This window comes from Bison bison, unplaced genomic scaffold, assembly GCF_000754665.1.
Source record: "Bison bison bison isolate TAMUID 2011002044 unplaced genomic scaffold, Bison_UMD1.0 scf7180017864519, whole genome shotgun sequence".
NCBI classification, from domain to species: Eukaryota; Metazoa; Chordata; class Mammalia; order Artiodactyla; family Bovidae; genus Bison; species Bison bison.
Window position 1 is genome coordinate 9,563,826 of NW_011495072.1, and position 24,010 is coordinate 9,587,835.

At 38.0% G+C, this 24,010-nt stretch overlaps 2 protein-coding genes across 4 annotated transcripts in view; one reads left to right on the forward strand and one right to left on the reverse strand.

Moving 5' to 3' along the window:
* CEPT1 (choline/ethanolamine phosphotransferase 1) overlaps positions 1–19,811 on the reverse strand; it is a 36,972-nt gene extending 17,161 nt beyond the window's left edge. Inside the window, exons 1-5 of one of the 2 annotated variants that reach the window (XM_010830853.1) lie at positions 19,708–19,811; positions 12,948–13,357; positions 8,636–8,783; positions 5,508–5,649; positions 144–228 (exon numbers count right to left, since the gene is read on the reverse strand). In XM_010830853.1, coding sequence (XP_010829155.1) covers positions 144–228; positions 5,508–5,649; positions 8,636–8,783; positions 12,948–13,286 — 714 coding nt within the window. In that variant the 5' untranslated portion in view covers positions 13,287–13,357; positions 19,708–19,811. The remainder of the gene's footprint in view (positions 1–143; positions 229–5,507; positions 5,650–8,635; positions 8,784–12,947; positions 13,358–19,707) is intronic. The other variant, XM_010830852.1, reaches the window with a different exon arrangement.
* A 60-nt stretch (positions 19,812–19,871) lies between these two features.
* DRAM2 (DNA-damage regulated autophagy modulator 2) overlaps positions 19,872–24,010 on the forward strand; it is a 29,829-nt gene continuing 25,690 nt past the window's right edge. The window contains exons 1-2 of one of the 2 annotated variants that reach the window (XM_010830855.1): positions 19,872–19,984; positions 20,365–20,421. The gene's annotated coding sequence lies outside the window, so the exon portion shown is untranslated. The remainder of the gene's footprint in view (positions 19,985–20,364; positions 20,422–24,010) is intronic. The other variant, XM_010830854.1, reaches the window with a different exon arrangement.

Here is a 24,010-nt window from a genome sequence, read left to right on the forward strand (position 1 = left end):
TCTAATGACCTGTTTGTCTGTGAAATACCACCAGGAAGACTTTTGAATTTTTGTTTTTTAATTACTCTGTGCATGACAAAGGTGCCGTCTTTATTGAGTTCACGCCACTGTTCATTGGACAGCATGTATATTCTAGCAGTTACCGTGAAGTTCCAGAACCAAGGTCCCAGGGTTCCTGTGAGAAGCTGGCATATTATAATTATGATCTGGGACTCTGTAACATCCAATCTATGCATAAGGAAACAAACATTTCAAAGTAACTTTACTCAGAACTTTTGCTAAAGAGTGCTACGAAAACAAGGGAGCAAAAACAGATTTACAAGGCAGCATTCTCCTTATAAAGACATCTAAAGATTCAATGATACAATTTATACAGCACTATTATTATCCTTATGCATACAGGTATTCTTACCCAAATCAAAATAGTATAGAAGTTTAAAAATCAAAACTAATACACTGAACAAATGACTTACAAATAGGCAGTTGGAAACAATGGAACTAAAAACACACAGTCAGTGCTCAGTTACCTAGGAATGTTGAATACTGCTTGCCAAAAATAATCACGCTGTCTGTGACATAGGTCCCTTCAGTGCCAGAACCTACCCAGACTTCCCGGTGGATAAAAATACTTCCCAGGAACCCCAATGGACAGTCATCTATGTGTCTGCAAAACCACTAATCATCTGACACCCCTTTACTTCTCCGTACCTCATCCTGCTCCTGCCTTTGCAAGCTCAGTAAAATTTATCACATGGATGTAGAAAGGGCAGGTAGGAAAGTGAAAGTGTGACTTCTTTTGATACGGTCAGAGCAAAAATCAAATTGGCCATCTATCTATCCTGCTTCCGGATAATCTCTAGTCTAGAATCTTCTTCTTCTTCCTCTCTCTTAATTCCTCATAAGCATTATATCTCTCTACTGTATGGGATTACTTTATTAGTCATAAAAATCATTAAAACATCCAATGCAATCACTAAAGAAGTTTTCGAACACATGGTGACAGAAAAAGAGAGGCAGTATAGAAGAGACTTCAATAAAAACTACACAATAAAAATTAAGAACTTAGGAATGACAATAAGAAAGAAGTCTATGATTTTACCTGATGATCTGAGAGTCCAAACCACAGTCTAGGTTTTACATTAATATAAATAGTTATTTTAGTATGAAAGTGAAGTCGCTCAGTCGTGTCCAACTCTTCATGACCTCACAGACTGTAGCCTAACAGGCTCCTCCGTCCATGGGATTTTCCAGGCAAGAATACTGGAGTGGGTTGCCATTTCCTTCTCCAGGAGTTCTTCCCAACCCAGGGACTGAACCCAGGTCTCCCGCATTGTAGGCAGACGCTTTACCGTCTGAGCCACCAAGGAAGTATTACCTATAATAATTTCATAAAACTTAAATGGGCAAGTCCAACTGAATTAATCATTACTGAGGGGGGAAAAAAACAGGAACTAGAAACTAAAAGGAAAATCTCTGGTACTAAATAATTCATGTGATAAATCTTAAACATTTAAAGACAGGTAGATCCTATACAGGCATTCAATAGGAAATTTCCTTCTTCTTTTATTTTTTATTGAAGTATAGTTGATTGACAATGTCATGTTAGTTTCTACTGTATAGCAAAGTGATTCAGTTATACAAGATTTAACATTATATATATATAAAATATGTTATATATATATAATACACATATTCTTTTTAATATTCTTTTCTATTATGGTTTATTACAGGGTATTGAATATAGTTCCCTGTGCTATATAGTAGGATCTTTTTGTTTATCTATTTTATATATAGGAAATTTCCTAATTCTTAATCCACAGAAAGTAGATTATGTATTAACAGACAACAATTTTTAATTACTTGGAGGTAGGAGGTCTCTGAGTACTTATTCTTTAGAGGTTATTTGGATAAGAAGATGAACTTGATTTGTCAGACTATCAGTAAATACATAGCCTAGTAATTTTTTTCAATTAACTACAGACAAGGAAAAAGTCATAAGTTATTTATTTGCACAGGAATAAATGTTGGTGGCCAGGTTTTTGGTTAATGTAAATGTGAAACCCTAGATGTATGAACTGAAAAATGCCATAAGCTGAAATAATATCTTTAAAAGTAATAGATTCAAAGAAGGAACCTTAGATATCAAAACTCCTACAAGTTGGGAAATGAGGCTCACTAAAGTCATGGGCCTTACCAAAGCTGATATGCAGATAATATAGAGATAACACCTGAAGAAAGACACTGGCATGAGTTCAATCTATTACAATTTTTTTCTTTTGTTCTCTTCTGAAAAGATAACTTGAGTATTTTTTTTCCCTGAAATAGTAATTTAATGGTTTTACCTTTTACAATGTGTAAGATTTTTTAAGGCCTTCATTTTATATAAATATAGTTTTATTAAAGATTGTTTAGGGTTTCTAAGCATTTAATTTATAAAAATGATTCTATACATACAAGTTATATATTTAAAAGTATCTAGATATAGAAGGCTTAGGCCTTAAGAAATATGAACTCTTTCATTTAATATAATGCATGAACAATTAAAAGACTATTTTGCAAATGTTTATCCATGAGCTTCAACTCATAATTTTTCTTTTCCTCCTAACCTATGCTTCTATGAAGTTCTAATCTAAGGCCATATCCCTCCCTCAGTTTTTCATATCCAGGGCTAGGAAAAGTTTGAAAGGTATAAACTGGGTTAAGAAGGGTTCCAATTAGCAGTACTTATCTCCATCAGATCTCTACTTGCTTAGTCCAGAAGCACTGTCAAGACAGAGGTCTGTCTAGATGTGAAAGGTATTGATACTCTGTGCAAGGCAGCTTTTAGCAAATCAGATTTCAGTGATCAGAGCAAAGATACAGCTCATAATTCCATTCACTTCTATTCCCTACAGTATGGCCTCATTTTGAGTATTGGCAGCATTTAGCATCGTTCTCTTTTGAAATTCATCCCTCTTCTGGCTTTTCTTTCTGGTATGCCTCCTCCTACTCTGGCTGTTCAATAATTTTCACAGGCTTCTTTCTAGGCTTGCTCTCTACATTTTCCGCTATTCTCATTCTGTTTGGATGTCTAAAATCCCTCACATACATGTTCTAGAGAAAACTATTTCTTCAAATAGGTTCCTCTCCCTCACATACATGTTCTAGAGAAAACTATTCCTCCAAATAGGTTCCTTTTCCCATCTTTCATTCAGCCACCCTAGAAGGGGAAATGGGACTCATTCCAACCTCTGCTCTCTCATTCATTCTCCATATTCATGTACAGACTATGGCCTACAGTTTGTACCTGTTAAGTTTCTCTCCAACATATCCCTTTCTTGTCTTTTTTTTTTTTTTTAAGATTTTTTGATGTGGACCATTTTTAAAGTCTTTATTGAATTTGTTATGATACTGCTTCTGTTTCATGTTTTGGTTCTTTGGACACAAGGCATGTTGTATGTTAGCTCCCTAACCAGGACTGAACCCACACTCCCTGAATTGGAAGGCAAAGTACCAACCACTGGACGGTCAGAGAAGTTGCCCCTTTCTCTACAATAGTACTGTGACTGTGCTAGTTCAGATTTCATCATTCCTCATATTTAATTACGTTAATGCCTCCTAAAGGATCTAACTTCTGTCATAGCCCTCTCCAATTCACCCTCCAAACTGTTGCCAGACTGATCTTTTCTTATTTCCTGCAAAGGTTCTCCACTGATTGAGGATGAAAAGCCCTCATTTCTTGGCAGAACACAGAAGGCCCGTGATTTTCCGGTTCTTCTCTAGCCTTATCTCCTACCACACCCTTACAGGCATCTTATGATTTAACAATATAGAACTGCCTGCAATTCTCCAAGTATGTATTTCATCAAAGGAATATACCACATGGGAAATTTCAAGACTGGCAAAAAGAAAGCAGTCACAGCAAATCATTCCTAAAAATACTGTCTATTTAACTCTTCCCCTGCTCCATGGTTCATTTTCTTTCCTTTCTTCACTTCCCACACCGTAAGACTGGTGCTGCTTTACTTGAAAGGGAAAGAAAATAAATTAGGACTAAATAATAAATAAGCTTTCAAAATAAGGGTTTGAAAGTTAACCCTAACATAATAACCGATGAAACATAAACTATGTGAAACCCAAGTACTACAAATTCTGCTATTTTTGAAAACAATAACATCACTAACAATTAAAACTGAATTAGGGCAAATCAAGTGATCTTATTAGTCCTTTATATTTTGTGGTTTTTACCTAATGCAGATAAAGACTATGAAAACATTACTGAGATTACAATGAAACTATGAAAATATTGAAAAAAATCTGTACATAATATTTTTGATTACTGCTTTTTTTTAAAGTATCTAATATCTTCTATATTTTCTGAGCATAGATCATTTTATAAACTGTTGATGAATGCACAGAATACAGTTTTCAATTAGAAACTCATGGCCACTATTGTCACTTAAGCTGTGCTTTACACACATTCTCTAAATCCCTCTATTTTTAAGTCATTCCAAGACATGTCTTTTAGTTAACATTCAAATTATTATTAATTATTCATTTACTGTCATAAGAACATCTTAAATCCTATTTAAATAAGGTTAGCAAAAATCACCTGAAGAGAACTTGTAGGGACAGCTAAATTTCTATGCATTCTGGCTTTTTCAAGGACTAGAAAACTAAGTTTATCAGTGACCTAAAATTTTAAAATCCATTAATGATTTGTCTTAATGAAAGACTTGGTTAAGATGGTCTCCTATCACTTCACATCAGAGATTTTTATTATGATATTCCATGAAGTTTTCAGAGTCTTTTCTCACTTTCTTTTTCATTTAACCTACACCAGGAAAAAGATAAAAGACTAACTACAGTAGTGTAAATCAGATCCGTAATACTTAAACACCAGTTGGTGAATTCCATCCTTAACCTTTCCAAGACTGGCTTACTCATTAATATTTACACACACACACACAATATTTACAGAAAAGCACTAATCATCAAGTAGGAACTATTCATTTTGGAGTTTAAAGAAAGTTCCTATTTCATTTTTTAAATTCTTAAGCATTTTGCTGGCAGTAATAATCTATATGGTGTGCTCATATCCACTAAAATATCAAGAGCTTAGATATTTATAGACTCATCAATAAAAACAATGTGAAGAGAGTAAAATCTAATTAAGCTATGATATTTAAAGAGTTGCTCTTATAAACTATCTTTTCTTTCCTGCAAATACAACTTCATAGGTCAAAATAAAACACAGTATTAAGACGAATAACAGAGGGGAAAAAGAAAAATGAATTTGAGGGAAATACAGTTGGATATGAGTGAAGCGGCTATTATTTCACTTTAAAAATACTGGTTGGGAGTTTCTAATACTTCCTTTTAAACAGTGTGACAGAAGGACACATGATAAAATAATGAAAGTTTCTTTTATTTATTAGTGATTTGATTGATTTCTAATACTTAAACATCTATAAGCAACATTCTTCATATCTGAGAGAGAAAAGCACACACCATTAAGTGTTACTTACATTCCAAATCGTAATGTTCCAGAAACGTATGTTTGCCAGTGTGCACAATAGAACATGAATGTCCCAGCAAAACAACAAAAAAACATCCAGTCAGGGTTTGTCCCCAGTTGTACTGCAATACAAGTTCCAAGAACCACAAAAACTGAAAAAGAAAGATTACAATGAAAACTAAACAATCTGATTAACAAACATTAACTAAGCTGGTAATGATTTTCAGTTCAGTTCAGTTCAGTTGCTCAGTTGTGTCCAACTCTTTGCGACCCCATGAATTGTAGCACACCAGGCCTCCCTGTCCATCACCAACTCCCGGAGTTCACGCAAACTCATATCCATTGAGTTGGTGATGCCATCCAGCCATCTCATCCTCTGTCATCTCCTTCTCCTCCTGCCCCCAATCCCTCCCAGCATCAGATTCTTTTCCAATGCGTCAACTCTTCGCATGAGGTGGCCAAAGTACTGGAGTTTCAGCTCTGGCATCAGTCCTTCCAAAGAACACCCAGGACTGATCTCCGTAATGATTTTAGATGAAGCAAAAAGAAAACATGCTATGAATGTTTAATCTTTTTTCAGTCATTTACGAAACAGGAAAGCAGGCTATAGTCTTTTATATTAACATTTACCCTGTAACTTCAATCTGTTATTTCACTATACCACTAGGTGAAAACAAACTTCTTGAAAGCAACTAAAATACTTTAGCATTTTTTTGGAATATATGCATATCTCGTTTTATTACACTTTACAAATACTGTGCTTCCAGATATTGCATTTTTTTTTTTTCAATTAAAGGTTTGTGGCAGCCTTGCATTGCATGTCTATCAGTGCCACTTTCTTTTCAACAGTTTTAGCTCACTTAGTATCTCTGTGTTACATTTTGGTCATCGTTAAAATACTTCCAATTTTTTTCCATTATTACATTTGTCATGCTTTCTAATCAGTGATCTTTTATGTTACTACTGCAAAAAAGATTACAACTTGCTGAAGGCTCAGATGATAGCATTTTTTTAAATCAATAAAGTATTTTTTAATTAAATAATGTACATTTTTCAGAAATGATGTTATTGCACAGTTAACAGACTAAAGCGTAGTGTAAAAATAAGTTTTACATACACTAGGAAATCAAAAAAACTTGTGTGTCTCACTTTATTGCAATATTCACTTTATTGCAGTGGTCTGAAACTGAATCCACAATACATCTGAGGTATGTCTGTATTCCATCAACTCAATGATAGAGTACTAGTGAGCAGTGAAAAATTATAAGGCAGAAAGTCAAAAAAGAAAGACAAAGGCCTAGATAATTCACTGGCTTTAGATAGCAATCTTTTTTATTTAGCAGATTTCACTATGGGTAATATACATTAAAAACAAACAAAAAAAGGACTGCCCATAAAAGTTTTGAACTCAAACTACAATGCAAAAATGACTACCACTTAGAAAAAAAAAAAACAGAACAACTATCATACTGCTCTTACCAAATTAAATTATAATAGTTTTTCAAGATGCCCAACTAGCATCTTCAGTAGAAGCTTTTTCTTAAGAGTTACATGAACTTATCTGTTCCTTCCCCTCTGCTAAGCAAGCTGCTACCAGGATACAACCAAACAATGATTTTAACATACGCTTACATTTGTGAATCTGAGTTCACAAAGTAAAACCATCAAGGGTTTTTGTTTGCCTCTTTAAAAATATTTTAAACACTGTGCCAAATGACAAGAAACCAACTGAAGAACTAAATAAAAAAATAAATGTGTTGGGAGGAGTATGTGGCAAGGTGGGGAGTCAGGGGGAATAGAGTTCTTGAAAGGAAGACTAGTTAGAAACTGTCATTTAATTTCTAAATCTCTTTTTTCCCTCTAAAGAAGTACTAAATTATTATTCTTTAAATGGTACAAATAAAGACATACCACATACAATCTAATTATAGTAATTCATCTTTTGCTAGCACCTTAGTGTACTTTTTTTTAGTCTTTTCATTGAAGCCCACTATCACAGTTACAGTCTAAGTCTACAATCAAATTCCAAATGTCTGTATAATATCCATTTAACTTAAAGACTATCTTATAAAACTGATCAACATTTATCTACCAGTACAAAATTAATAGCTAATATAACCTGGAGTAGAATCAGAATTCAGAAATATCTTTAGAGTTGAAATAATGGCTAAATTTACTAAGTGTTCATATGAGATGTCTAAAACAGGCAAATTCATAGAGATAGTAAGTTAGTGGTTACCAGGACCTAGGGGAAGTAGGGAATGCAGAGTGACTACTAGCAAATGATTCCCTTTTGGAGTGGAAAGGAAAAAATTGACATCTGACAAAATGTTTTGGAATTAGAGGGCTTCTCTGGTAGCTCAGCTGGTAAAGAATCCACCTGAAATGAAAGTGACCCCAGTTCAATTCCTGGGTCAGGAAGATTACCTAGAGAAGGGACAGGCTACCCGCTCCAGTATTCTTGGGCTCTCCTGGTGGCTCAGCTGGTAAAGAATCCGCCTGGGAGACCTGGGTTTGACCCCTGGGTTGGGAAGATCCCCTTGAGAAGGAACAGCTACCCACTCCAGTATTCTGACCTGGAGAATTCCATGGACTGTATAGTCCATGGGGTCGCAAAGACTCAGACACGACTGAGCGACTTTCACTTTTCACTTTGGAATTAGATAATGGCAACGGTTGCATAATTTTGTGACTACCCTAAAAGTCACTAAATTGTACACTTTAAAAGGATGAATTTTATAGTGAGTGAATTATATCTTAATAAAAACTTGAAAAAGGCAAAAACAAAAATACAAAGACTATGAATTTCTTAGTCTCCCATTACTGAACTCTCATCTATAATTTATGAGATTTTTTTCATGATAACAATTATGCCCTAAGAATTTAAAAACAACAGGTGCCAAAACAATAATATTTAGGGTTAAAAATAACTTAGGTAGAAATTAATTTCTAAATTTCCTGATATCATCAAATAATGAACAAGTATTAACCAGCTTTATATTTTTTGACAATATTAAAACTTAATATAAAATAACTTCTGATAACTACTATAATATCACAAGCCTGTTATTTATCTTATCATTGTTTTCATATTCCTTTTAACATTGTTAATCATTCACATTAAAAAATCAATAATACCTGTCGATAGTGAATCACACCCATGATCAAAAAGTTCTCCCAAAGGAGAACTACTATTAGTTCTTCTTGCCTGTTTTCCATCAATAGCATCCAAAGACTGGTAAATGAAAAGGCCGCATGCACAAGCAATATACGCCCACAGGGGTGCCTGTGAAATAAAATTTAAAAAACAGTAACAAGACATATTAATATTATGTTTGGCGAGTATATTTTTACTTGCAGATATGTTATCTTCATTCTCCAGAGAAGTTGGAAGCTATGGGAGAGAAGATCCAGGTGCTACATAGTGAAAAACTTTTCAAAACAATCAGAATTATGAGAGAATTAAATTCCCTGTTTTGCAGGGATACTCAAGCAGATGCTGGGTAACTACTTCACAGGGGTAATACAGAAATGCCATGCGAGATTAGATTAGGTAACTTGTGTAAGATTCCTCCTAACATTTAGACTCTAAGAATCAATTAATGAATAGCTAATAAGGTTTTTCCTAAGTTGTATTTTTGAAGATGTTCAAAAAGAAAATTTCCATGTTAAACTCAGTTGGAAAACACTGGATTAAACAATGTTAAACCGATTTTTCCACTGCAGGACTGCTTCCAGGCCTTAAGGTTGCTAATGCATATTGTGCATGTTCAAGGAGGATACAACATGCTGCCATTTCCCAAATGTATTTGAGCATGTGACTTATTTTTTTCACTGTTTCATGAAGCAACACTATGGAAATAATGATCTACTTATTAGACAGAGTGCTTATATTACTTTTCAAATACTTATTATGGTCACATTTTCAAGAAACAATTTCTCTTTTGTCAGACAGAAACTAAACCACTAAAACTGAATTTAAATGTGATGCATTAAAAAAGAGAGCTTCTATTTGGTACGTTCTCTGTAAGAAAGTGAAAGAGTTTTTTGCATCATTTTTTCCTATTTTTCTATGCCTAGGCCATGAAAACAATTTTATAACCACAAGATATTTTCTCAGATATTGGTTTTCAAGTTAACTGTACTAAATGCTCAGAGCTGCAAAGTATACTACTCAGAGCTGCAAAAAACATTCAGTATATTCTGCACTACAAAGAGATATCTCCCTGAGAGAGATCTATTTGTGTGTGGGTGCTAAGTCATGTCCAACTCTTGCAACCCAATGGACTATAGCTTGCCAGGCTCCTCTGTCCATGGGAATTTTCAGGTAAGAATACTGGAGTGGGTTGCCAATTCCTTCTTCAGGGGATCTTCCTAACACAGGGATCAAACCGACATCTCCTGCATTGACAGGCAGATTCTTTACCACTGAGCTACCTGAGAAGCCCAGAGACCTATTTAGACTCAGTTATTAAAGGTAAAGATCTTCTGTTTTTGTTTTTGGTTTTTTTTTTTGGAGTCTCATATTTTAAAACACTGAGGCTGCTAAAAAGATTATCGTATATACCTCCCCCAAGCTCGAGTTACAAACCTGGAAAAGAGTAACTGTGATTTTGTAACCAAGTTTACATGGCAGCACTGGACTAAGTGGTTAATCTTTTTTTTTTAAACGTATTTGTTTTTTAAGATTTTCATTATTATTTTTCGTTGTGCTGGGTCTTCATTGCTGTGCACAGGCTTTCTCTAGTTGTGGAGAGTAGGGGCTACTCTCTAGTTGTGCTGCATGGGCTTCTCATTGCAGTGTCCTCTATTTCGGAGCACAGGCACTAGGCGCACAGGCTTCAGGAGCTGTAGCATGTGCACTGAGGAGCTGTGGCTTACTGGCTCTAGTGTGCACGCGGCAGTAGCTGCAGCATGTAGGCTCAGTGGGTGCAGCCCGTGGGCTCTAGAGAGTGGCCTCAGCAGTTGTGGCGCACCAGCTTAGTTGCTCCAAGGCATGTGGAATCTTCCCGGACTAGGGATCAAATCCATGTCCCCTGCATGGGCAGGTGGATTCTTATCCACTGAGCCACCAGGGAAGTCCCCTAAGTGATTACTCTTATGTGACTAAGAACTCTCCCTTCTAAACTTGGGTTTACTGCTTCTTACTCCTAGAGGAATCCAGTAATTCTCTAGAGCTGCACTGTTTTATACAATGGCCATTAGCCAGCCATCTGTGACTATTTTAGTTTAAATTCATTAAAATAAACCAAAGATTCAGTTCCTCAGCTGCTAGGTACATTTCAAATATTCAATAGCCGTAAGTATTTATGGCCTCCATATCAGATCACACAGACACAGAACACTATCATCATCACAGAAAATTCTATTGAACACTACTGCTTTAGGGGACTAGAAAAACAAGGAACTTCTTGGGGGAGGGGGCGGTTTAGGATTTTAATGGGGAAATCTGTTACCCTGGAACAGAATTGGATTCAACTTAGTGACTAAATAACAACCATCTAGAAAACACCAAGATGGTAATTACATATATAAGAGAGAGAAGCAAAGCCTTCTTATCTTTGGACTTTTCTTTTTTCTTGTGAATACATAGAACAGTTTAATATTTATCTATTTCTTCTTTGTTTCCATTATTTCACAACTCGCAGAGGTGTTTTAAGAAGAAAGCCTTCTCATTCAGGAGCAAGTACAGTCTCAGCTGGGTTAAGAGTCTGATACACTGAATGTATAAGTCAGGAAACTATTATAGTCATAATCTACCTTGATTTCTCAAAGTAGCATTCTGAAATTAGCGTAGTTCCTATTCTGGAAGTTTCCCAAAGATTTAACTAATGCCAGGGTTACTCTAATAATTCCAAATCACTTAAGAAAAGAGACTGAGGAAAAGTATTACAGGGAACATGGTGCCTGGTACAGTCTAGGTGTTCAAAAAATGACTATTAGTGGCCAAGCTAATCTTGAACTTGCTCTCATTCCCTAATCTTTCTCCTGGAACTAGTTTAGGACTTAGAAGGTTTCATCTGGAACCAACCCACTTCCCTGTTGTATCTCTAAGGATGTGTGAGATCTGGACCAGATTCCTCTGGAAGGAGATGTCAGAGCCTCAAGTGATCCACAGGAAAAACAGCTCCAAGGAAATATGATAAAGAATCCCAAGACATATTTAAACAATTGTATTGGTGTTTATTTTTTGTTTCCAGATTGATGTAAAGCAAGATAGTTAAGAAAATGAGGAGAAACCAGAAATATATCCATATAACCTGTATGAATTGTATCTGTATAGTAAAAGAGGAATTAAAGATAATCAAGGGCGAGGGGAAAATAAGTAACTGGAAAAAGACAAAAAACAAAAATATGTTTTATATGTAACTGTGACCCTCAATAACTGTGACCCTCAATAACTTTACATTAAGACCTATATGTGGAAACAAATGAATTAATGAAAACAAAAAGGGATAAAGGATTAAATGGTGATAATTTTACCTCAAAAAAAAAAAAATCAACTGAAAAAGACTACATTGAAAAAAATTACTTCAAATTTAAAACAAGACAAGGAGCATTGTAGCCATTATGATTTAGACAGTCACTTTCAACAGCTTTACTTGAGGATCACCTTCTATCTTCTTGGCTTATCTGTACTGATCATTCTGGCACAGTAAATGTTTTGATTCTCTTTCATCTACCTAACTACCTTGGTTAACTTTTTGATAAGGACATTTTGAAGCCAAATAACTTCAATTTACCCACTGAGTTTCAGTTTTGGTTTTAAGCAGTGAGTAGAGGGAAGGTAAAAGTGAAAGAGCAGCAAAGACATTTGTATTTGAGAACGCCCAGCAGTACCATGTTTCCTTTTTTTAACAGCAGCCACAGCAAGATACAGAGCAGGAAATACATTACACCGTTTCTTTCTTCTATTTTCTTTTGCTGTGTTAAAATAACAGAACGACAGAGATACACCTAGGGTTATCAGATATGTTTACAGGAAGCGAAAAGGGATATTCAACAACTCTCACTGGAAATCAAGAGAACACTTTCAATATGACTAATTTATAGCTGTGCCATCTTCCTACCAGAGACTTTCCTCTCTGATCATTTTAAACCTTGCTAAGACTTTATTAGCCATAATAAAGGGGGATAAAATTCTTTTTGTAAAGCATTGAGATTTACTGATTTTAAAGGAATACTTCACATGTTAATCTCAACTAACATTAATTTATCTACTGGCATCAGAGTCCACACTTTGCTTCTGGTCTCTCATAAGCATAGTGTATGTAAAGTAGGTTGTAGTTATGAGAGTTATTAATAGTATATACGACAGGATACTTTAAAACAGCTGACAAATAGCTGTCACATTATCTTACCTTTAGCTAAAATGACCTAAAAATCCCAATTACAGTGTTTCTGGCATGCAATAAATGTTTATATCTATTATAAAAGAAATTCCTCTTACCTGCTCTGTAGCTGTAGGGCAGTAGAAGACTAATAAAACAGTTGTACAGATGTTTATTGACAATCCAATGATCGTGATGAGATTTGGAGCGATCCAGGAGGGAACTCTTCCAACGAGCCATTCCCAATACCCCTGCATCAAAGGCTCAAGCAAGGACCGTCCGGCACTCTGATACCTGTGTTCTTCTAGACGCTTAAGTTGGTGTCTTGACAGTGGTGGTGTAGGTAACTGGAACAACTTATTTAATACACACCCGGGAGTACTCATATGCCCGAAGCCCAAAGGGGACTCCGGGTGAGAATCTCCACATCGTTTCCTTGTCGACCGATGCCCACTCATGGATCTTGGCTTTCTTTTATTTGAGGAGAATACTTTATCTTGTTTTATAGCTTTTGGTGGATGGTCTTTCCCTGGGGGTAGGAAAAAAAAGATATATTTGTCAGCCGCTATTTATATCAATGTCAGTAAATTAAAAAAAATCAAACTGGCAAAAAAATAATACACATTAAACAGGGATCAGAAAAACAGGGATCTGCTTTTAGTTCTAATTCTTACTGGTGTAAAGCTAAAAGAAGTCATATAACCTCATCTTTATGTGAAAAATATTAAGAATTTTAATAATAATATGCTTCCTGTTACCTTATAGCTTACCAGACTTCAAAGCTCATGATTTTTTTTTTCAATTTCACACTGCTATCATAGTATAAATTGGAAAAAACCTAATAATGACCTGATCATTTCACATATGCAGAAACTGAGGTCCAAGACACACTCAAAGATAACTAGTAAACCAGTCTTAATATTGGAGAAATGACTTAAATAGAATGGGTCTTAAACTAGATTTTTATTTAATGTGAATAGCTAATACTTATTGAGCACTTGCTGCTGCTGCTGCTGCTAAGTCGCTTCAGTTGTGTCCGACTCTGTGCGACCCCACAGACGACAGCCCACCAGGCTCTGCTGTCCCTGGGATTCTCCAGGCAAGAACACTGGAGTGGGTTGCCATTTCCTTCTCCAATGCATGAAAGTGAAAAGTGAAAGTGAAGTCACTCAGTCGTGTCTGACTCTTCGAAACCCTATGGACTTCAGCCTACCAGGTTCCTCGGTCCATGGGATTTTTCAGGCAATACTATTAATTACTCCAGTTTTTACAGAAAGTTAAACTAAGGCACAGAGAGGCTAATTAACTTGTCCAAGTTCACACAGCTGTTAAATGAGGTTCATATAAACCGGGTTTCTGTTTAAATTAAAAGACAGACCTTTTTAGTGGAAAGGGATATAGATAATATTCCATGAGGGAATAAACAACAATGAAAAAAATTAACTTTAAGAGGACAGTATTTATGTGTTAGCAGAGTGAACTGATAAACTGAGGTAGTAAAAAACAATTATAAGTGCATCGAGTGATGACTGTTGATGTTGTTGTTGTTCAGTCACACAATCATGTCCGACTCTGCGCGACCTCATGCACTGCAGCAGGCCAGGCCTCCCTGTCCCTCATAAGGTTTTTTATAAACCTTAAATTTAAACCTATTAAGTACTTGTACCTGACTTAGAAAGGATCAGAAATAACATAATTATGTAAGTTAATAACCAATGTAAGAAAACAATGACAAGCTGATAACATAAAGAAATTAGTATGGTGACACCAAAGGTTTGAAGTGGTGAGGGCCTACAGTAGGGTGGTAAAAACGGAAATATGAAGACAGTCAAATCTGTAAGTAATTTCTACTTATGAGGAGGAATCAAGAGGAAATACTTAGGAGAGTTTAGAAGGAAAATCAGTTATTTTGGCTTTGGGAAGGTATGAGATGAGAGGGGATCTCAGAATGAAAGTAGGAAAGACATACATGCAACTTTTATGTACAGATGTTTTAGACAAAAATCAAATGACTGGAGTTTGGGTGAGATATCAAAATTTCAATTTTTTAACTTGGAAGCTAACGCCTAGTTGAAGATTGGAAAGCAGAAAATTTCTTAAAAGGATTAAGTATGAAGAGAAAAGGAAACTCATGGTTAGTAAGCAGGAAGAGAAACCATTAAAGGATTAAAAAAGAAAAAAAAATCTTAACAGAACTAAAAGGGTAGTGGCATTTGACCAACACAGGTGTACTTTGATCTGGCAGAAAGCTATCCAGAACACAGTACGAAATTCCCAGAAATGCTGCACTATGGGAATATAGAATGTGATAGAGTCTAGGACAACTCAGCAATGAACTTAGTATCAAAATATGCCCACGACTTCTCTCTATTCCCATAAATTAATTCCAATGTCACTAATGATCTAAAGTGGCATCCCAAACCTCAGTTAATCCTGTATCTCAATAATTGGTTTAGAGAACAGTTACTGTAGTTATTAACTGACTTACACTTTCAGAAATCACGAAAGAAGCCCAGTTTAACTAACTCAAGTGCTCTGAAATAAAAATAATAAAATAATTTCAAGCCAAGACAAACCAAAGTTAATTTTCTACTATTTCTAAGAATTCTTTCACACACTCAATTGTATCATAAAGAAACTGATTTAAACTGTTTTAAAGTAATATCTATATAATGTCAAACATCTGGTTGCAAAATCATTTTGGATGATGAAATAACAGACCGATGACCACCAAAATACCATACTATCAAGTGGCCAAATTTTCAGAAGTCAAACTGAATAATGTATTTTCATACTTGGCGAGCTATAATCAATCAGCTCTTACAGATTTCCACTTAAATGGGAATAAAAAGTTTGGCCAACTCAATTTATATTTTATTATTATAGTGACCCATTCTCCCATAGTTAAAAAAAAAAAAAGTGACATATTGAGGATGCTGGCCTGTTTTTGGCAATAAACAGCTACAAGTTTCTGATCCTAATGGTTTTAAGTTTGAGCATTTGGCAGGACTATATAATAAACTGGATACTTTTCATTTTAAGTGTTTTCCCCTTCTGACCTAGATTTTTGTCCTTCTGTTTCTGTTTAAGAAAAATCTACATCTTGACCAACCTTCCTAGACCTAGTTATTATATAATACATACATGTAAAAAGGATATTTCAATTTGGCAACACTATCTCTGTGACGCTTACTAGCAACAAGATTGCAAATAAAAATTCAGATACATGTTGCCCTTTGTCAGAGGTTGCTGACACTGCCACAGATCCATCTCTTCTCTTCCTTCCTCCCATCACACCTGAGACCAGGAGGCAACTGCCAGGAAAACCATCTCAGGAAAAACAGAGGAGTTTCTGAATTTCAGCACGTGAAAACTAAAAAAATTAATGTAAGAAATTAAAACTAGTGCTGGGTAGCTTAGAAACCCAGCCATCAGTGACAAGTTTTTATGAGAAAATGGATTCCAAGTTTCAAATGCATTCAGCCAATATCTGAGTGCAGTAAACAAGATAGACATGATCCCAGTTCCCAAGTCCAATGGAAAGATGAGTAAAAGAAGGTAAATAAGCAAGTGACATTACACACTTACACACTGTGATGGGCAGTATGAAGAAAACAAGATGTAAAGTCAGAAAATAGTTGAAGATGAACATTGTAGACAAGGTGGTTGAAGACCATGAAAAAGAAGCATTTATACCTGGTGGCTCAGATAGTAAAGTGTCTGTCTGCAATGCAGGAGGCCCAGGTTGGACCCCTGTGCTGGGAAGATCCCCTGGAGAAGGAAATGGCAGCCCACTCCAGTACTCTTGCCTGGAAAATCCCATGAACAGAGGAGCCTGGTAGGCTACAGCCCATGGGGTCGCAAAGAGCAGGACACGACTGAACAACTTCACTTTCACTTCACATACTAAATTCAGAGGAAAAGGAGACAGCCATTCCAAGAGCAAGAGGAAGAATAGTCCAAGAAAGGAAAACAGACCCTGAGGCAAAATCCAGCTTATTTTTCTTATTCATATCTGTGGGATCACTATAGCTGGACAGTAGTAAACCATACGAAAGAGTGAGATTAAGGAGAGTATGAAAAGCCCAACAACGCAGAGGTTTATAGACTGTGGCAAGGAGTTAATATTTTATTCTGATCTTATAGAAAGCCATCAATTAACCTATAAAAAAATCTATAATTTTGCAGCACAGCCAATTTATTAACTGAGGAAGTGTTTTAACAAATTATAACAATAAAAGTGAACATTTTAAATGTTTTAAAATCCTCATTACCTGGAATTCAGATTACAATAATACTGATCGCTGTCCCATGTAACCTCTCCACTTGTAACCAGCATGTTTCCCTCCTCTGCTATAATTTGGCTTGAACGTGATACTTCTTTCATAGCACTTACCACATTTTGAAGTTTTTTTGGTTAATTGTTGGTTTTTTGGGGTCTTTTCCCCACACTGATATGTAAGACACAGAAGTGCAGGAGCCATGCATGTCTTAACATTCTTTTCCTAAAATCTTATACCATACCTAACACTAGGTGGGTGATCAGTACTTATTTGTGGGACAATGAACAAATGTGATTGATCTAGGTATTTAATAGCACTGGATTGTTCGAGATCTTTGAGGAAACAGAAAGATTGAAATATGCCATCCATGCCCTCAAGCTCAAAGTGGTGCTGGGGGAGCCTTGTAAATAGCTAAGCTATAACATACTGTGAACAAACTGCTATGGGAGTTCAGGGAAGGGTGCACATATGGTCTAACAAAATTCTTCTCTGCACATACATGTATCTATGTAAAAGGTCCAATGAAGGTACAAAAATAAAATCATAGAAATTTAATGAGTATCTTTACTAAAATTATATACAATTTGTAGACCTTAAGTCTGTGATGCAAAACATCTGTGCTTACAGCCGCTAAAGATAATAACATGCTGCCTACAATATTCCAGTGTTCAGCACTGGTGAAAATCTGACAAGTGTCACACTAAAAAAGGAATCTCCAACCACTCAGCAGAGAATAAGGTAAGCTCACACAATATCCAACCTGTAGTGTGAAATTCCAGAATCCGCATCCCCCCTATGTCTAAGGGTGCCAAGTTTTGAGCTGCACTGATTCAGCAGTATGTTTACAACCCTTTCACAGGAATTGGTGACTACACAGCTCTTTCCACTTCTATGGTACGACTAAAGGAAAATACTAATGGTGAACAGTATTTGGGAGGCAGAGCAAACTATAAAAAATCAAGCTTAAAAAAACGGATCACAGGATTACATTCAGCATTATTTAACAAGTGATACACAGAACAAGTTACCAAAAACAAAAGCCTTTTCAGAAGACTTGGAAGCTAAAACAGTACTGTGTAACACAATTCAGATCTACTGCTTTGCTGAAGTGAAATCTTGCATTCCTTAAAAGAAAAGGAAACAACTTCTTCCAGAAACAAACAAACAAGCAAAAAAAGCCAAAGCTTAACATTTGGTGGATTATTTTCCTATTCCCTTAAAAGAGACAGCATAGCATGACCCTCAAAAAGAATGTCACCGGTACTTTTAGCCTAAACAAGTCTACTGCTGCCTAGAAAACACACTGACTATGCAGTAATATCTAACGGGGGTTGTAAAACAAGTTTATATTTAAATATCAAACATATAATACTGTTTATAATGTAAATTTTAAGAGATTGGGTATGGGAGAGGAAGAAGAACCCATTTATGAAACCATAATTGTAAATATTCAGTAATAATCTAACAGCTGGACAACAAATGAAGGTACCTCTGTCAGAACAGGTTAATACAAGAGGCAGCTTTATCTGGCTTTTTTCCAAATGCAAGGGTTGTAAAGACAAGTTGCACAAGGGGCTTCCAAATAGTTTTTGCTCAGCACAAAATGAATATGTAGCAAAACGCCTTTAGAACTTCAATATCTGGAATTTTACATGAAAGCCAATGGTTCTTGAGTTCTTATGGTCTAAATGCTCTCAGTTCAATACCTCCACTGAACACACGCCCAATAGTACGAGAGTAGAAACAGAATCTTTATTCCTTGTTCACACACACGACACTAACGTTTGTTTAATTATGAACTTGCCTATTACCGTTAACACAGACTCATCAATGAACTAAGAGACTTAAAGCAAAATCACATATATATATTAATACCAATGATGCAAAATGTCATAAATGACACAAAAACGCCAATCACCGAACTGGAGTAAAAACAAGTTAAACACAGCAACATTTAAATATCCCATTCATCTAGTGTTCTAGGGACACCGGCAAAGACTAGCAAACCCTTCCGTCCTTCCAAGAATACTTCTGAAATAAACCCTAGGTGGCAACCTTAGAGATCGTCAATACCGACTCTGAGATTTCTAGAAAAGTTGCTGACCAAGAAGTGTGGCCCCAGCCACGAATCACCAGCACCGTATTCCAAACGGAAGGCAAAATCGGCACAGGATTCAACACGGTTTGTGGACTTAGCAACACCTGAGCAGGAGGGTGTGGACCTGACAGGCAAGGTCGGTTCCGCGCAGGCAGCGCCCCTAGCCCTCGGCCCGCCCAGCCCGGGCCGCCGAGGTTTTCTCCAGCCTTACACCCAGCACAGTAGCCCCCGAGCTCTCGCGCTGGCAATGCGCCACCTCAATCTCTTCATCCGGGGTCAGAGGAGCAGTAGCCCCTCGCACTCCCCACAAGCCCGCGCGCGAGGCTACCCTGCGCGAGGAAGAAACTGCGTTCGCCTCGCTCGAGTCCATACAGAGATATATTCCAATGCCCCACCCCAGAACTTGCAGCCCTCTCTCCGCCCCTTTTGAGAATCGTGGCCCCCGACTCATTCTTTATATTCTGGCCGTTTCCCCAGGACCGAGCCTCGCATCCTTACCACGGCCCGCAAAAGCACACAGCTAGAATTAAGACCTGCGACTCCAGCCGACTGGGTGACTCTGATCCGAGGCAGCACGTTCACGACACTTTCGCGATTGCCGTAAAGGGATACAGTGTCGGAGCAGGCGGCGGCGCGAGCGCGCACCTCTCAGCGGTGAGCGCGCCCCGGGACCGGCTTGGCTGCTCGGGAGCGCGCTTCGGGGCCCTGCCCCATCTCCGTTCAGCCGGCCGCCTCCGGACCCGGCGGTCCGTACTGGCAAGGTCGTCTGAGCGAGGTAGGCCAAATAGGGGATGAGGGCCGGCTCCAGCCCCAACTAAGGAGGGATGTATTAGAGAATGGAATCGGGCAGGTCAGAGACGGGGATGCTGCTAGGAGCCCCACAACCCCGTGGCGGGCGTGCGAGGCGTCCAGCTTCCAGGGACCACGCTGTGCGACTTGTGGGAGAGGGACCAGGTGGCAGCCGGAGCGCGGACGGACTGCTGGGGATCCGATTGGGGAGGAGGGGTCTTGAGTGGGTGCAGGCTGGGTTCAGGTCTCCGTGCCTCACCTTTCAGTGTGAGTTCTTGGTCTTTCCCCCTCCCCCGCACCCTTCCACGCCTAGCTTGCCCCAAGCCCTGCCAAGCCTCCGCCTCCCACGTCTTTTCTCTGCCCCAGGCACGGGTTAATCGAGTTCTTCGTCCCAGTTCTTTGCGCCTCCGGAAGAAGGCAGCGGTGGGTGTAAATAATTCCTTGGTTTTATTTGTTTTAAGCGGTTATCGAGAACCTTTGCCCCAGTCCCACAAAAAACTGTGGTTGAGTATACCTTCTCTTTGTCACTCCCGGGCTTGGATTCCTGGAGGGGTGGGGTAGGTAGGGGAGGAAGGTTTTTGTGGTGACTTGCTACTTAGCAGCAGCAGCAGCAGCAGCAGCAGCTAAGGAAACAGCAACCCACTCCAGTATTCATGCCTGGAAAATCCCATGGACCGAGGAGCCTGCGGGGCTACAGTCCATGGAGTCACAAAGAGTCGGACACGACTGAGCGACTTCACTTTCACTTTCACTTTGTGTTTACCCGAAGCTCAAGTCTTCCCTGGGGTGAGCAGAGTAGTGTGTGTGTGTGTTGTGTGTGTGGTGTGTATGTGTGTATGTTAGTCGCTCAGTCGTTCCCCACTCTTTGGGACTCCTGGACCGGGGCCCGCCAGGCTCCTTTGTCTATAGACTTCTTCAGGCAGGAGTACGGGTAGCCATTCCCTTCTCCAGGGTATCTCCCCCACCCAAGAATCGAACCGGGGTCTCCTGCATTGCAGGCAGATTCTTTACCGTCTGAGCCACCAGGGAAGTCCAGTATAGAAAGGTAAATATCTAGTCCTTTATATCTTCACAACTGTGCTTTCATTAGGATACATTTGTAAAACTCCACATTTTTCCAGTTCTCCCAAATTTAAATTTATAAACCAATACTAAATACAGCTCTAATTTGCCATGCACCATCAGATTCTCCCTCGACTTCTCTCCCTGTAATGTTTGATCCGACTTGTAAAAGTGTTACTTAATTTTCTAGACTATTTAATTTTTAATCATTATGAGAATAGTATGTTTGTTAGAAGGCCAAACTAGAGTTTAGAAAAATAACCATTTACTATTATGCTTTGCTTTGGGCGTGATTCTGTGTACCTGTGGCTTTCTTTCTTCACTTGGAATATCCAGAATTTACTTTTTTATTGTCCCTAAGCAGTCACCCCTTAGAGGAAACAGCATAAAGAATTCATCTTTTTTACCTGTGGCATTTAAATATTGTGGAATTTAAAACTTGTAGATGCAGTTCTGATTCAGGGATCTTCAAGGAAAGCAGAGATAAGATAGGTGAGAAATGCAAGAATATTTTGTTAAGTGTTTCTGTTATTGCTATGTGAAGGTTATTCCTGCATATTTTCAAGAATCTTGAAAGGTTTCTTAAATTATTAAGCATTTAAATTCCTTTGCTTGGTTGGCAGTGCTTCCAGCTTTCCAGTGTGATAATACATAGGCAACAGTAGTCTTCCTTACCTCGGTGCACTTAAATTTCTCAGTGGTCCTTTGCAAACTGGTAAACCATTTGCCCAATAACCTCAGATATGCAGATAAGACTAGCCTAATGGCAGAAAGCCAAGAGGAACTAAAGAGCCTCTTGATGAAGGTAAAAGAGGACAGTGAAAAAGCTGGCTTCAAACTTAACATTCAGAAAACTAACGTCATGGCATCTGGTCCCATCACTTCATGGCAAATAGATGGGGGAAAAATGGAAACAATATAAGACTTCATTTTTTGGGGCTCCAAAATCACTGTGGATGGTGACTGTAGCCATGAAATTAAAAGATGCTCCTTGGAAGAAAAGCTATGACAAACTTAGAGTATTAAAAATCAGAGACATCACCTTGCCAACAAAGGTCGGTATAGTCAAAGCTATGATTTTTCCAGTAGTTATGTATGGATGTGAGAGTTGGACCATAAAGAAGGCTGAGTGCCAAAGAATTGATGCTTTCAAACTGTGGTGCTGGAGAAGACTCTTCAGAGTCTTTTGGACAGCAAGGAGATCAAACCAGTTAGTCCTAAAGGAAATCAAATCTGAGTGTTCATTGGAAAGACTGATGCTGAAGCTGAAGCTCTCATACTTTGGCCAGCTGATGCAAAGAGCCGACTGATTGGAAAAGACCCTGATGCTGGGAAAGGTTGAGGGCAGAAGGGGGTGACAGAGGATAGGATGGTTGTATGGCATCACCAACTCAGTGAACATGAGTTGAGCAAGCTTCAGGAGATAGTGAAGAACCCGGAAGCCTGGCACGCTGCAGTCCTTGGGGTCCCAAACAGTTGGATATATCTGAGCAGCTGAACAACAACCATTTGCTGCTGCTTTTCCTCTAAATTGTCAATTTAGATAACTAGAACCCTCAAAACCTAAGGAGATAGGAATCTAAGATGATTCACATGTAAAAGGAATTAAGAATTGTCATTCCCCATCCCTGTGGCTAATTGTGGTTGTACAGAGTTGATAAATCACCTATCATTATTATGGGGCTTCACAGGTGGCTCAGTGGTGAAGAATCCGCCTACCAGTTCAGGGAACCCTGGAGATAACAGGTTCTATCCCTGGGTACAGAAGATCCCCTGGAGGAGGAAATGTCAGCCTACTCCAGTATTCTTGCCTGGAAAATCCCATGGACAGAGGAGCCAGCAGTCTACAGTCCATAGGGTTAGAAAGAGTTGGACATGACTTAGTGATTAAGTATGAGCATCATGATTATTTGTATGTTTACTCTGTACTACTCTACGGAATAGCTACTTTACAAATCAGAATACTGAAACTCAGAGAAGCTAAGTAACTTGCCTGAAATTGTACAGCTGGGATGTGATAAAGCTGAGATTTGCATTTACGTAAATCCAATCTTAAAACTGTGTTCTTCCCATTGCATCTCAGGGACTAGTCAGTGCTCTATTTGGCTTAATAATAAGCTATCATCTTTTCCTCATTATTGTTTTTCCTTCTGTGGGAGGGAACTCAGTGTTCTTCATTTAATTTTATCCTTTTTGAGATCAGTGAAAGGTGTCTAATGTGAGAAAGAATGAGAAAATTGATATCGCAGATTTAAAATATTATTTAATTCTATGTATTATATTATTATAAAATACACACATATCAACTTCTAAAGAAAAAATTAATAGCATAGTGCTCTACCCTTGAACAATATTGGTGCATTGACTTGAAATTTTACAGGTTTTAAAGACATGAGAAGACAATGGCACCCCACTCCAGTACTCTTGCTTGGAAAATCCCATAGACGGAGGAGCCTGGTAGGCTGAAGTCCATGAGGTCGCTAAGAGTCGGACACGACTGAGCGACTTCACTTTCACTTTTCACTTTCATGCATTAGAGAAGGAAATGACAACCCTCTCCAGTGTTCTTGCCTGGAGAATCCCAGGGACAGGGGAGCCTGGTGGGCTGCCGCCTATGGGGTCGCACAGAATCGGACACAACTGAAGTGACTTAGCAGACATGTGGGTTGAAACAGCCTCTATTTTGTTTATATGTGAGTTTCAGGATTTACAAAAAGGTGCAGGTTTGGGCATATTTGAAGACCGGTATTTTGTGAACTTTCATCTTTTACATTCTGAAAGAGGAACATTTACTGACCACCCATGACAGCATCTTTACATATATTATCTCATTAACTTCTTGAATAAACCTCTCTGAAGCAGGTATTCTTTTAGAGCATTTAACAGTTAATACTAAAAGGTACCAGTATCAGTAAGTGTTTAGGTTCTTTACATGTGCTATGTCAGTGTA